Below are 15,293 nucleotides of genomic sequence, written 5' to 3'. Positions count from 1 at the left end.
CGAGCCTCTTTAATTCACAAGGCGAGCGTAGTGAGTTCATGTTTAAGGCGAGTGTAGCGAGCTTATAAATGTTTCTAAGTAGCTTTGAAGGCGAGTAGAGCGAGCCTATTCAACCTTATGGGTTGTTCTGTACACATTGCATGTACAGAACACTGTCCTCTTGCAGAACAAAATTATATAATATACACATGGACTATTACAATAATCATGTACATAATATCACGCTATCACGCTCATACGATAATTTTATCTAATGATTTCCATGTAAATCTATCTAAATTATTACTATGGAGACATATATATTATATATATATATATATATATATAATATATATATATATATATTACATTTGAGTGTTTCGCGGATGGATATATTATATGTAAAAGAATTAACCGGGTACATCCGTTGTTTTGACTTACTTGAGTCTGACGTTTCGTCGCCATCGCAGACGACATCTTCTGGGGTGGCGTCGAAATCCACACTGAGTCCTAGGTATTCTTTCTGGGTCGAAGAGCATACCTCCTACCCCCTCCCACCACTTGCTTGTTCTGGCGCTGTTGGGTGAGTGAATTCCAGGAATGTTGTCTTGTTTGGTGACAATGGTTCTGTAGGCGGGTTTCATTGTACCAGGTACTGGGCGTTTGGTATTCAAAATTAACTTCCATAAGGGAGACACGTTGAGCTGTCGTCTCTTTTATTTAGAGAGCCTTGCTTTTCGATTTCCAACGCCTCTCTCACAATCCTGACTTGGAAATCTCGAATGCTGGCTATTTGTTTGGAATTCACGAAATTTATTGTATGACCATTATTTTTCACATGGTTATATAGGCTGAGGTTGATTGTTGATTTTTTATGCTTAATTTATGTTCCATCTATTCTAGCAGAGATTCTCCTACATATTGGCCTACATATGCTTGTCACAGTTCAGGCAGGGGATACTGTAGACTCCTTGTTTTCTAGCTCCAGTCTGTTGATGGGTTTTTTTAAGATTTGGAAATGAGTAGATGGGATTTGAATAATGGTTTGATTTTGTGGTTTTTAATACTCTTCCAATTCTGTCTGTGGTGCCCTTGATGTATGGGAGGAGTACTGTTTTTTTTCAAAATATTCTTCTTTTTCTGTTGATTCCCTTTTTTAAGTGGAGACAGATTATTTACTATTGATTTTGAATGATTGTAGTTGGGTAGCCATTGGATTTGAGATGTTAGTCACTGTCTTTATTTCTTCTTCTCTCCTTTTTTCATTGGTGAGATGAAGAGATCTGAAGATTAAGCTGTTTATAACTGAGGAGGATTGAGCCGGGTGGTGATGTGATTGGAAATGTAAGTACCTGTTAGTGTGGGTGGGCTTTCTGTATACTGAATAGTTCAAACTTCCATCGGTTTGTCTCATCAATAGAACGTCTAAAAAGGGTAAAGATGACTCTTTTTCTATTTCTAGTGTGAATTGGATTTTAGGGTGATACATTTTAGGTTCATACACAAAAATCAATATTACAGGCAAATTGAAGGAGCACCAATGGGATCATCTCTCTCTCCAGCCATAGCAAACCTTTTCATGACACATTTTGAAGAAGAAGCCTTGAACAAAGCTTTTTTCAAACCGAGCATCTGGAAAAGATATGTTGATGAATTTTCATAATTTGGCCTCATGGTGAAGAAAAAACTATTGGAATTTCTACAGCAGCTAAATGAAATACACCCTAAAATCCAATTCACACTAGAAATAGAAAAAGAGTCAATCTTTACCCTTTTTAGACGTTCTATTGATGAGACAAACCGATGGAAGTTTGAACTATTCAGTATACAGAAAGCCCACCCACACTAACAGGTACTTACATTTCCAATCACATCACCACCCGGCTCATCCTCCTCAGTTATAAACAGCTTAATCTTCAGATCTCTTCATCTCACCAATGAAAAAAGGAGAGAAGAAGAAATAAAGACAGTGACTAACATTCTCAAATCCAATGGCTACCCAACTACAATTTCAAAAATCAATAGTAAATAATCTGTCTCCACTTAAAAAAGGGAATCAACAAGAAAAAGAAGAATATTTTGAAAAAACAGTACTCCTCCCATACATCAAGGGCACCAGACAGAATTGGAAGAGTATTAAAAACCCACAAAATCAAACCATTATTCAATCCCATCTACTCATTCCCAAATCTTAAAAAAAACCATCAACAGACTGGAGCTAGAAAACCAAGGAGTCTACAGTATCCCCTGCCTGAACTGTGACAAGCAATATGTAGGCCAAACAAATAGGAGAATCTCTGCTAGAATAGATGACATAAATTAAGCATAAAAAATCAACAATCACCTCAGCCCTATATAACCATGTGAAAAATACTGGTCATACAATAAATTTCGTGAATTCCAAACAAATAGCCAGCATTCGAGATTTCCAAGTCAGGATTGTGAGAGAGGCGTTGGAAATCGAAAAGCAAGGCCTCTAATAAAAGAGACGACAGCCTCAACGTGTCCCCTTATGGAAGTTAATTTTGAATACCAAACGCCCAGTACCTGGTACAATGAAACCCGCTACAGAACCATTGTCACCAAAACAAGACAACATTCCTGGAATTTCACTCACCCAACAGCGCCAGAACAAGCAAGTTGGGGAGGGGGTAGGAGGTATGCTCTTCGACCCAGAAAGAATACCTAGGACTCAGTGTGGATTTCGACGCCACCCTCAGAAGATGTCGTCTGCGATGGCGACGAAACGTCAGACTCAAGTAAGTCAAAACAAACGGATGTACCAGGTTAATTCTTTACATATATATATATATATATATATATATATATAATATTATATTATCTATTTAGTTTCTATTTTTCATAGAACTAACAGTTTAATTCAACGCTTGTTTTGTCCGGTGCTCCTGTATGCGGACGTGACCTCTCTCTTAAGGTCATTTGCATACGTAATGACTTATTCTGCATGTTGTATATGTATTATAATCTTTGTAACTTGTGAATCTCTATCTTGAGTTGCTGTCCACTGTTATTTTATTGTATCTCTAGTAGAGTAGTCTTTGTTATGTATTTTTTGTTCGCAGTGTAGCTCTAGTAGAGTAAGTCATCAGATGTATTGTTTTTTTTCTGCTTCATTTCCATCCCTGTTCGATTCTCGAAAGTTCGAAGATCTTTCGAAAGATAGAAGTTGACCCAGGTACTAGTATTGAATTCTAATCTATTGGAAAAGGATAACACTATCTTATTTGTCGAATGATAGACAAGGATAGCAACACCAATGTTAATCAAATACTGCTATTATAACGTTGACCTCACTATAGCATAAGAAACTATTCCATGCTATAGGGCGTCCATGCTCCAAATCTCACAGTTTGTTTAAGACGACTATTGTGGAATATTGTCGACTACTGTCTATCATTACTGTTTTGTTAGGGTGATAGTGTAAGAACGGCACAGTATGAGAGACTACCAGCGTCACATAGCTTCACCAAAAATAACTACTAGGACTATCGGCTTCAGTTAACAGTGAAAATTGGAGCATAAACGCACTATAAAATGAGATATCTATGGTGTTACTGTTACACCTTTCGTGGGACGCCCTGTATATAAAGGAGCTATAACTGACCTCTCCCTCATGTCCCCGCCAGGAAGCCAACACGCCACCAGTGCGCAGGTCGATGATAGTCAGCTGGCCACTGGCCTGACCCACGGCCACCCAATGCCTGCTCTCCGACACCGCCATACATCTAATCACACCACCTGTTGCGTTCATTGACACCTGAAACAGAACAAACCAAAATCAACCAAATTACATAAACAAAACTATGGAAAATCTCAATAAGATAAAATCAAATTAGATCCCAACACTGTAGAAATGACCTTTCAATCCCACAAATAAAGAAATAAAAGTTTTATGGGATGAATAAATACTCACTAAACTCGCCTTGAGGCTTCTACAGGCTCGCTCCGCTCGCCTTCAAAATAACTTGAACTCGTACTGCTCACCTTGAAGTATATTTAGGCTCATATCTATCTCTGAAGGCAAGCATGGCGAGCCTATTTAACCTTGAAAGCGAGCGGAGCGAACCAATTTTTCTACAGGGCGAGTGTAGCGAGCCTACTTGACTTAAAAGGCGAGCGCAGCGAGCCTCTCTTCTACAATATTGTAGCTTTGAAGGCGAGCGTAGCGAGCCTCTTTAATTCACAAGGCGAGCGTAGTGAGTTCATGTTCAAGGCGAGTGTAGCGAGCTTATAAATGTTTCTAAGTAGCTTTGATGGCGAGCGTAGCGAGCCTATCTAATTTTGAAGAGCATAGGAAGCCTCTCTTCTACAATACCAGTTTAGAAGGCGAGCAGAGCAAGTCTATCTAATATTGAAGACCTTTGATCTTTGATCTTTAAGGGAGCAGGCCTATTTCACCAGGAGATTGAATGGAAGTTCTTCACTGCAAAATTATATCAACTATTTGAACGATTGTCTCAAGAAGTTTGGGTTGTTACCTTGATTTCTCCATTGTTTATCAGACTCCTGTCATCGAATAGTTTGAATGTTTCATTGAATCTTTCTAGTTTCTACTACAAAACTATTATATAAACAATTCTCTCAATAAGTTTGGGTTGTTACCTTGATTTCTCCATTGTTTATCAGACTCCTGGCATCGAACAGTTTGAATGTTTCATTGAGTCTTTCTAGTTTCTAATATAAAAACTATTTTCAACTATTTGAGCAATTCTCTCAATAAGTTTGGGTTGTTACCTTGATTTCTCCATTGTTTATCAGACTCCTGGCATCGAACAGTTTGAGTGTGGCGTCCATAGTGGCAGCTAGGAGACAGTGCGACGGTGCAGGGAGGGCCTTGAGCAGGTTGACAGGCGGCAGCTGGCGTGAGTCAGAGTGGGACACCAGTCGGCCGACAAACGGATCCCACAGGTGCACCTCACTGTCGCTGGATGCGGCCAGCCGGACACCGGGCACAAACGCCAGGGACACCACGCATTTGCGGTGTCCGGTGTACGTCCATTGAGGTGCCGTGGTCGAGGTGCCGTCGCCCTGTTTATTAACCAAGAATCTATATATATATATATATATATATATATATATATATATATATATATATATATATATATATATATAAGCGAAATGACACTCACTGACTGACTGACTGACTCACTCGCAGAACTAAAAATCTACCGGACCTAAAACGTTCAAATTTGGTAGGTATGTTCAGTTGGCCCTTTAGAGGCGCACAAAGAACGGATTTGGAAAATTTTCCAAAGATATGCCCAAAATCTGCGTTTTTCCAGCGTTTTCTCAGCTTTATCGAGAACAAATGAACAGAAAATGTTAAAATTTAGTACAGAAGCTCAGCTAGGGTGTAATAATGTTGTGTTGGAAGGAATTTGCAATAACGTGTCAAAGATACGCCCAAAATTAGCGTATTTCCACCGTTTTTTGCTTTTTCACAGATTTATCAAGAATAAATAAACAGAAATTGTTCAAATTTAGTACAGAAGCTAAGCTAGGGTGTAATAATGTTGTGTTAGAAGGAATTTAAAATAACGTCGAAGATACGCCCAAAATCTGCGATTTTCCAGCGCTTTTTGCGAAGCGAGCCTGACGGCTAGTCAATAATAATTATAAATAGTGACTATTATTTTTAAAATTAAATCCAAAAAACACTCCACTGCATAAATTATCCAATTGCAACAAAATCTATTTTGCAAAGAGGTTTTCACATGTTTTTGAGAAATGTTACATTTTTTCATATTTGGGGATAAATCGATTCAAGAATGAATAACCATGCACTGTGAAAACATAAGAAAAACATTGGCATTTACATTTTATTGCATGATGATTCAATTTTGAATCGGTATTCAAGGTATTCGATGAAAAGTGAAATGCGCGTGTTAAATATCTTGTTACTTCATAGGGTGCATAGGCCTACTACTTGGCAACGGTGCAGAGCTAGTAAAGGAAGGAGCTTGGATGATAGACAAGGATAGCAATGCCATTACTAAACAAACACTGCCATTATAACGTGAACCTCACTATAGAAAAGGATAGCGCTATCTGTTTTGTTGAATGGTAGACAAGGATAGCAACACCAATGTTAATACTACCATTATGACGTGGACCTCACTATAGATTAAGGTCCTTTCTGTAAAACATTGTAAGGCCTGGTTGCACAAAAGGTGGTTAAATTATAACCGTGATTAATTTCAGGAGAACCAATCAGAGAAGGCTTTTATGAAAAGACGGACTTTCTGATTGGTTCCCGTGAAATTAATCACGGTTAAAATTTAACCGGCTGTTATGCAACCGGGCCTAACTGTTATACTTGAAAAATAATTGGTTGCCATGGAAGAAATTGTAATGTGAAATTTTCAGTTCAATATATCATCAAAAGTTTTATAGCTTTTGCTTTTTAAATGAGAATTTGTGTTTGAAAATAGTTTTATTGATTTTAAAATTTATAAAATAAAAACTCAGGAAGTGAAAGTGCAAATTTTTAGTGAGAAAACATGAAGAACCCAATACATAACCTATAAACTTGAGTGTTGATAGGAAATGACATTGGGTAATACGGCAAGGCAGAACATCCGAAAGGATCTCTGCCGATAAAAGCCATAATTATGAATAAATAAAATAAAAACAAAATAAATTTGAATTTCAGCCTACCTGACTTCTTAGTGACCACAGCTCAACAGTAAAAAACTGTTCAACTTACTGTCACAAATATTTGTTGAATTTTGCATTTCAAATTCAAATCAAATTTATTTATCCTTAATGATGATTACAAAGTTAGAAACTTGAAGTATAAAATACATAACATAATAGTTAGATATACAGTAGGTAGTATAAGTAAGATATATATTATATAAAGAGGTTAAGAAAACCTGAGCGCAGAGGCCGAGTGCTGAATTTTTTTTATGAATTGATATGAAATATCAAAGATTCTTAGATCAAAGATAATCAAAAGTTTTTTCACAGTATAACAATGTAAAAACTTAAATATCCATTATAATAATGCTGTAGTAAGAAAGGAGACAAATTATGAAGATAAGCTGAAGAAGAAGACTTAATATAAAAACATGAAAATGTAGCTAATGGAAATAGGAAAAGCCAAGGTGTAGAGTTCAGTTGATAAGAGACATGACAGAATTTAAATCGATACGAATCCAATTTTCTATGCGTTTAACATGCCCAACCGGCTTGGATGTGATGAAATTTTGTGGAATACTGTTGAAAATTCTTTCACAATTATACACATATTGTTTTCTGCAAATGGATAGGTCAGTTCGGGGACATTCTACTCTTGCGCTTCGAATATTGTATGGGTTTGGGTGGGTGATTCTGAATTCCTATTTATGAATAGAATTAAGCTCTCAACATAAAGCTGTTTTAGAGTGAGAACTCACATTTCTTGGAAAAGCTCGGCACTGGGATGCAGCCAAGGCTTACCCAAGGCAGCTCTAAGAATATGTTTTTGGACAACAAACATTTTATTGAAATGGCAGTTGAAAGCCCCACCCCAAATCAAGATTCCATATTATGCACAGACTATGCATAAGCAAAATATTATCAATCTTATTATTTTTTTATTATTTAATTTATTAATATTATAAAATTTATGTATTATATGTTTCAGCTTCTGGCATTTATCATTGATATGGTGTTTCCACCTTAAATGAGAATCCAATGTTATCCCTAGATACCTCACCTTCTGCACTCTTTCTAGAACTGGACAGTTGCATTGTTGTGGGAACATTTGAATTGAATTTGAGCCTACCTGACTTCTTAGCGACCACAATTTAACAGTCTTGTCTCTGCTGGCGCTGAGGAAGCTGTTCTCATTGTCCAACACATGGAGGGCGCGAACACTGTTTGAGTGACCTCCGAAACTCTGCAGCTTGATCTGTTTGATGTTGAAACGGGTGTCCTTGCCTGAACGGCCTATCTCATGTTCCCAGTAGGCCAACCAGTTACCTTTCAGGTGTCTGCAATATTACAAACATAAACACATTAATAAGACACAAAATAAACATATTTGAAACTAGCAGGTAATCCGTGCTCCGCAAGGTCTAACTAGTAGTTCTGTGAACAGTAGACCTCACGCAGTATTCTCATCCACAAGTACCTGATTGAAACTATAGACCTTATGGAAATACAGCAATAGACTGGCTTCTCCACACATCTGTGTAATCACTTGTCAGCTGATTTATAATGAATAATTCTATAGTCTGATTTTTACTCTTATATTGACGTATGAAGGAGGCTCCTTTTTCCTTTTATATTATCCTTGAAATGCAAAATTTCCAAAAACCTTGTATATACGTCGACGCGCAATTTAAAAAGGAACATACCTGTCAAATTTCATGAAAATCTATTACCGCGTTTCGCCGTAAATGCGCAACATATAATAGTATATTTCGCACCTAGGGCCGAAAATGATTGTTTTCTGACCAGGCCGGTAAAAGTTTTACGGCCCTAGGGCTGTAAAATAACCTTGAAGTCAGCTGATTCTGATTTGATGTGAATGTGTTTACAAAATGGTTTATGAAACAGAATCAGTTTATGCTTCTAGAGTTGAATAAGTATTCTGAAATAAGATAATATCTTTTTATTGGATGAATAGATTTATATATTATAAACTATTCAAATTCGATTTCAGAGTACGATAGAACTTCTAACCTAAACTTCCGAAGTCAACAACAACAAGCATTGTTGACGTTGACATTCAGATTGGCCAAATTTCAAGTGTGCTAAAACAGCTGATCAAAAAATTTTCATTATTTGTGTTTATTATTCAAGAATCAAACATTTATAATAAATCATCTTATTGTCAATTGGAAGAATAAAAAGTATAAACTCAACCTCTTACATAACTGAACATAATCTTTTAGGTTATTTAGACAAATCAGAATAAAAAATAAAAATACTTGGACAATTTCCTGATATTCAGATTACCTCAGATTTGCTAGAGCTATGACCTTCCTTTGCTTTCGGAAGTGCCTAATAAACAATAAATTATTTTCATATTGTGTGGCGAAAAATAACGTTCTCACCATGGGCAAAAATGTTTTTCCGGCTCTCAATCTTTTCTAGTCCTCGGCCTACGGCCTCGGACTTGAAAACCGATTTCGAGACAGAAAAGTCTCATTTTCGGCCCTAGGTGCGAAATATACTATTATATGTTGCGCATTTACGGCGAAACGCGGTAATAGATTTTCATGAAATTTGACAGGTATGTTCCTTTTTAAATTGCGCGTCGACGTATATACAAGGTTTTTGGAAATTTTGCATTTCAAGGATAATATAAGAGGAAAAAGGAGCCTCCTTCATACGCCAATAATAGAGTAAAAATCAGACTATAGAATTATTCATCATAAATCAGCTGACAAGTGATTACACAGATGTGTGGAGAAGCCAGTCTATTGCTGTATTTCCATAAGGTCTATAGTTGATTTATATTGATGTTGCTATCATTCGACAAAGCAAATAGCGCTATCCTTTTCTAGCTCTATAAAGTCAGAACCTGATTAACATAAGGGTATGATCATAAAGGTGATCATGAGTAATTCACTTTTAATCAGCTGATTATATCTGTATTTTTACAGAAACGGTAAGATACAGATATAAAAAGCTTGGCATCAGCTGATTGAAAGTGAATTGTTCATATTCGCGGCGCGTGAATCTGTACGCACCTTAATGTGTACGTTCTGTGTACAGTAAATTGTTCCAGTTCCAATCGTAAATTGTTCAATCACGTGACTAGCGCAAAATGTTCCCATGGAACACCATTTCAAAATCGTTGGTTCAAGCTTTTGGCGCGCACTTATAAAGTTGATTTACACCAAAATGTGTCGTTCACTAGCTGCGTGAATGAATAAAGGCTGTTTTACAAACTTACCTTCTAGAAAAGTGTGCATTTCTTTCATTCCATTACTCTCAAATTTTTCTATAGAGAAAAATTCATTTAACGAAACATAAAATTCATTTATCAAACATAATTTTGTTGGTTATGTATTCTATGGCTATCCTATGCTATAGTGAGGTCCACGTTATAATGGTAGTGGATAAAGATAGAAGAATAGCGATGCCGATTCTCTGCATTAATTAATCATATTTCTACACTGTCAAAAACATAATTGGCACCGTTGTGGACCTAGAAAAGGATAGTACGACCGGCTTTGTCGAAAGATAGACAAGGATAGCAAAACCAAAGTTGATCAAATACTGTCATTATAACGTGGACCTCACTATATGGTAAACAAGCTATCAGCGCATGCGCAGCCGCAGAGAAGCAAGCAGAATACAAAATCCAATTGACCAATGAGAGCTCGGATAGTTGGAACTGTACCTCGTTGGAACAATTTACCAGGCTTCGACTGTAGGGCAGGAACTTGGAACTGGAACTGGTTTCTGGTACAGAATCTGTCAAAATTCTTCCCTTGGGACGCGGATCTTTTTACTGATAAATTGTGAATCGGACTATTTACCACATTCTATATACACAGAACGGTGTATGTTTGTGAACGGTTTTTGGTAGAGAGTTAGTGGGGAGGATATTTTTAATATTGTTTCCGAAGAATGGACATTGATATGTCCAAAGCTCCGCCAATTTATGTAGATGCATAACAATATAATTATTATCTATAGTTATTATATTACAAATTGCTTTTTCATATCATATACAGTTCAATGATTATTTTCTTAGTCTATATTATGTAAATTCATCTATAAACTCTTCAAATGAATATTTTTTTTTTTTTTTTTTTTTTTTTTTTTTTTTTTTTTTTTTTTTTTTTTTTTTTTTTTTTTTTTTTTTTTTTTTTTTTTTTTTTTTTTTTTTTTTTTTTTTTTTTTTTTTTTTTTTTTTTTTTTTTTTTTTTTTTTTTTTTTTTTTTTTTTTTTTTTTTTTTTTTTTTTTTTTTTTTTTTTTTTTTTTTTTTTTTTTTTTTTTTTTTTTTTTTTTCTAGCCTCACTCATCCTCATCACATGCCCCAACCACCTTATTCTTTGGGCTTTAATGAAGCGTACTATATTTTCTCCTTTTATTAATGCTTCTATTTCCTCATTTTTTCTTATTCGCCATTGCTGCTCATTAATCTGAACGGGACCGTAAATTCTTCTTAGTATGGATCTTTCAAAGATTTTTAATGCATTTTCGTCAGCCATATTCATCACCCAAGTTTCTGCCGCATATGTTGCCACTGGACGCACCAATGTTCTATATATTGTTATCTTGGTGCTCCTGCCGACCAACTTACTTTTAAATAATCTAACATTGGCATAGTAGGCCCTATTAGCTGCTTGAATCCTTTCTTTTATAAAAGCATTATTACCTGTGGCATTTATTGGGCATCCTAGATACTTGAAGTTCTCTACACCTGCAAACTTTTTGTTATTCACGTAGATATTTCTTGGTACTCTGGACTTGATTGCTGACACACACAGATATTTACTCTTGTTCTCATTTACAACCAGTCCGACTTTTCGTGCTTCAATTTCCAGGATTTTATAAACTTCTTTCAAGCATGCCACACTTCTAGCCATTATTACCACGTCATCCGCATATGCACATACTTGATGCATCTTGTTGAATATGGTACCTCTCTGATCCACCCTTTCAATAGCTTTCTGGAGAGCAATGTCGAACAGTACTGCTGAGAGCCCATCACCCTGCTTTACACCAGCATTAAAATGAAAGCTTCTGCTCAGCCTATTTCCCATCTTCACTTTGGCTGTAGTAGCAGCCATTATCATTGTGATGAGGTTAACAAGCTTACTCGGAATACCAAAACTCTTGAGTATCTGACACAGCTTAGGCCTGATGAGACTATCAAAGGCTTGCTTAAAATCAATGAAAAGGCAGTGCACATCTATTCCGTGCTCATAGAATTTTTCTATTATTTGTTTTATTACAAAAATCTGGTCAGTTGTACCCCTATCTCTGCGAAAGCCACACTGGTATTCACCAAGTATATTTTCTGAATATGGCTCCAGTCTATTTCTTATGATTGCAGAGAAAATCTTATATACAACATTCAATAGGGTAATCCCTCTATAATTCTGGCACTCCATTTTGTCTCCTCCCTTGAAAATCGGATGAATAATACCCCCTCTCCATTCTTCAGGCATCACTTCCTCTCTCCATATTAGACCTATCAGGTAATGCAAACTTTCGAAAAGAGTTTGTCCTCCTTCTTTGATCATTTCTGCCATGATAGCATCCTCTCCTGGTGCCTTACCATTTTTCATTTGTTTTGCCACCTGCATTATCTCTTGGATTGTTGGAGGATTAGTAACATCGTTTTCTATTTGTACTTGTATTTCATCCTCATCAATATCTTCAATATGTGCACGGTTCAGAGTCTCCTCAAAATATTCCGCCCATCTATCCATCATGCTTTCTTCACTAACCACTTTCCCATCCTTTCCACGGTATACCATCATTCTTGGTTGGAATCCTTTCCTCATTTTATTTAACGCCAAGTAGAACTTCTTGGTTTCACTCACTCTACTCATTTCCTCAATATATTCCAAATCGCGCTTCATTTTTTCTCTCTTTTTTCTTCTACAGATTTTATCAGCCATTCTCCTTTCTTTCTTGTAATTTTCAAAGTTCATTCTGGTTTCCTTTTGTATCATCTTCATACGAGCAGCGTTCTTTCTTTCTATAGCTACTCTGCACTCATCATCAAACCATTCTGTTCTACCCGCTCTATTCACCTGCCCTAGAATTTCCTTTGCCACTTCATTTACCGATTCTTTTATGACTTTCCAGTTCTCTTCTACGCTTTCTCTTTCACCTCTACTCCTGATTTCCTCATGTATTCTGTTTCTATATATTTCCTTGTACCTTTCATTTTTTAAATTTTCTAAATTCCATTTTCTCGGCTGTATTTTATTTTTCCTACAGTCACTTATTTTCTCTCTGAGGACTGCCTTCACTAAATAGTGATCCGAGTCACAATTTGGCCCTCTACAGCTCCTAGTGTCTATTATGGAGGATGCGAATCTTTTCCTTATTACCACATGATCAATTTGATTGATCGTTCTACCATCTGGCGATTTCCATGTACCAAGATGTATTCTCTTATGAGGGAAGTGTGTGCTCTTAATATACATATTTGTCCTGGCCGCGAAATTTGCTAATAGCCATCCATTCTCACTTGTTATCTCATGGATGCTATTTTTCCCTGCAATGCCTTTCAATTCATCTTCTTTTCCTATCTTAGCATTGAAATCTCCTAGGACCACCAGTATATCATACCTAGGAATTCCATCGCACACTTTTTCAAGCCCATCATAAAATTGCTGTTTTTCTTCTTCACCCTTATCTTCTGTAGGAGCATGTACCGATATTAATGAAATATTCCGGAATTTACCTCTAATTCTCAATCTACATATTCTCTCATTTACAGGCTCGACTTCTAATAAACTCCTTTTCACGCTCTTGCTTATCAAGAATCCGGTGCCTAAAATTCCTTTTCTTTCATCTGAACCACTGTACACAATTGAGCATTCCCTTTTATCAATCCTTCCTTGTCCCTGCCATCTCATTTCCTGGAGCGCCACAATATCTATTTTTGCATTTTCTATCTCATTCATTATCTCTTTCATTTTCCCAGGCTTCATCATTGTCCGTACATTCCATGTACCTATCTTAATATCACTAGATCTATCCGTTTCCAAATCCAAGTCAGTTTCCTTTCCATAGTTAGAAAAACCGGTTTCGGTTGTTACACCATTGTCAAGCTATGATGAACTCAGAGTTTATCAGAGTTTATGAACTCAGAGTTTATCAGAGTTTATGAACTCAGAGTTTATCAGAGTTTATGAACTCAGAGTTTATCAGAGATTGACAATGGTGTAATAACCGAAACCGGTCTTTCTAACTATCAATAAAATCTGTGGTTGTTGACAATTTCTTATTATTTTTATTTAATATGAATAATTACCTCAATATCAACTGCTCAACTACACAAAAAATGTATCAACCATTTTATTATTATGCAGCTGAAGGTGAAGATTACTGGCATATGTGAAACACTTGCTCGCCATTGGGAGTAAAAACTAATTAAATGTTTCTAATTCTTCAGCTAATTATTTTAAATCGAATCTTATTATATAAACAATACAAAGTATATTTAATAATTTCAATGTGATATTTCAATGTGTATTTGATTAGCTGAGGAAAGAAGAAAGCGCTCTGACAAACAGTGTACTGAGGAATAGTCCTATAGGACTGATTGATTGAGTACTTTATTTATGTAGATTACAATATATACTGGCTTATACACTTATATACAATAGCTTACAATACAGCAAAGTTATAGATGAATTATAGGAAGGAGACCAGCTGGAAGGCCAAAAACTAGATGGTGGGACAAGGTCCGGAAAGATATGAGGAGGATGGGTCTAAAAGAGGAGGACGCGGGTGACCGAAACTTTTGGAGAGGCTTGGTTGATGAGGCCAAGTACCGACTGGGGCACGAGTGGCCACCGCAGAAAGTATTTGATCAGTAATGATGATGCTATCCTTGTCTATCATTCGACAAGGCAGATAGCGCTATCTCTTTCTCGATTTGCTCGGTTCCTTTTCTAGTTTTGCAAACGTTGCCAGATTGTTTTTTAACATTGAAGAAAAGTACAGGAAAAAAACAAAACCAAGCTCCGAATATTGCCGTTCGGTGTAGTGGTAACTGAAGAAAGAAGAGGAGTATCGGGATAAGCTGAAAGAAAGGGAGACCGAGTATCCCTTTGATGAACCTCTGTGTAAAGTACAAGTCTTTCTCTCAAATATCCCGGGCTAGTACCTCCCACAATCAGTTTGTAGGTTTGGCATAGTATAAAATACAATCGTCTGTGTTGTATGTTTAGCCAATCAAGTTCACTGTACAGGGGTGTTACGTGGTCATCGAGCATCAAAAACAAATCGCAGAGCATAGTTTGATGCTTTTTTAAGCCTGTCCTATTGAGATATCCAGAATAGTTATTTGTATATCTAGAGTGAAAAGTACTGTTTTTTCTCCCTGAGGGAAAAGTTTGAAGCCCGAGGCGAAGCCGAGGGCAACAAATTTCCTGAGGGAGAAATAGTTATTTGTAGTATATCTAGAGTGAAAAGTACGACTTTTTCTCCCTGTGGGAAAAGTTTGAAGCCCGAGGCGAAGCCGAGGGCAACAAATTTCCCGAGGGAGAAAAAACATTTTTCACTCGTGATGTACACAACATTTTTCCTCCACCTACATTTTTATAAAAACTGCAAATAGAATAATTTTTAAAAACTTTACTGTGAAGCTTTATGACGC

The 15,293-nt window shown here is 36.5% G+C and overlaps 1 protein-coding gene across 1 annotated transcript in view; it reads right to left on the bottom strand.

The window, feature by feature from the left end:
• The window catches only part of LOC111044280 (WD repeat-containing protein 81), a 103,877-nt gene that overhangs the window by 6,948 nt on the left and 81,636 nt on the right, over positions 1 to 15,293 (bottom strand). Inside the window, 3 exon segments of the mRNA XM_039435165.1 lie at positions 3,605 to 3,757; positions 4,735 to 5,028; positions 7,769 to 7,976. Of these exon segments, the coding sequence (XP_039291099.1) occupies positions 3,605 to 3,757; positions 4,735 to 5,028; positions 7,769 to 7,976 (655 nt within the window).

The sequence above is a fragment of the Nilaparvata lugens genome, chromosome 8 (genome assembly GCF_014356525.2).
Source record: "Nilaparvata lugens isolate BPH chromosome 8, ASM1435652v1, whole genome shotgun sequence".
NCBI classification, from domain to species: Eukaryota; Metazoa; Arthropoda; class Insecta; order Hemiptera; family Delphacidae; genus Nilaparvata; species Nilaparvata lugens.
The sequence above is the reverse complement of the archived record's forward strand: the minus strand, read 5'-3'. Positions and strand labels throughout refer to the sequence as shown.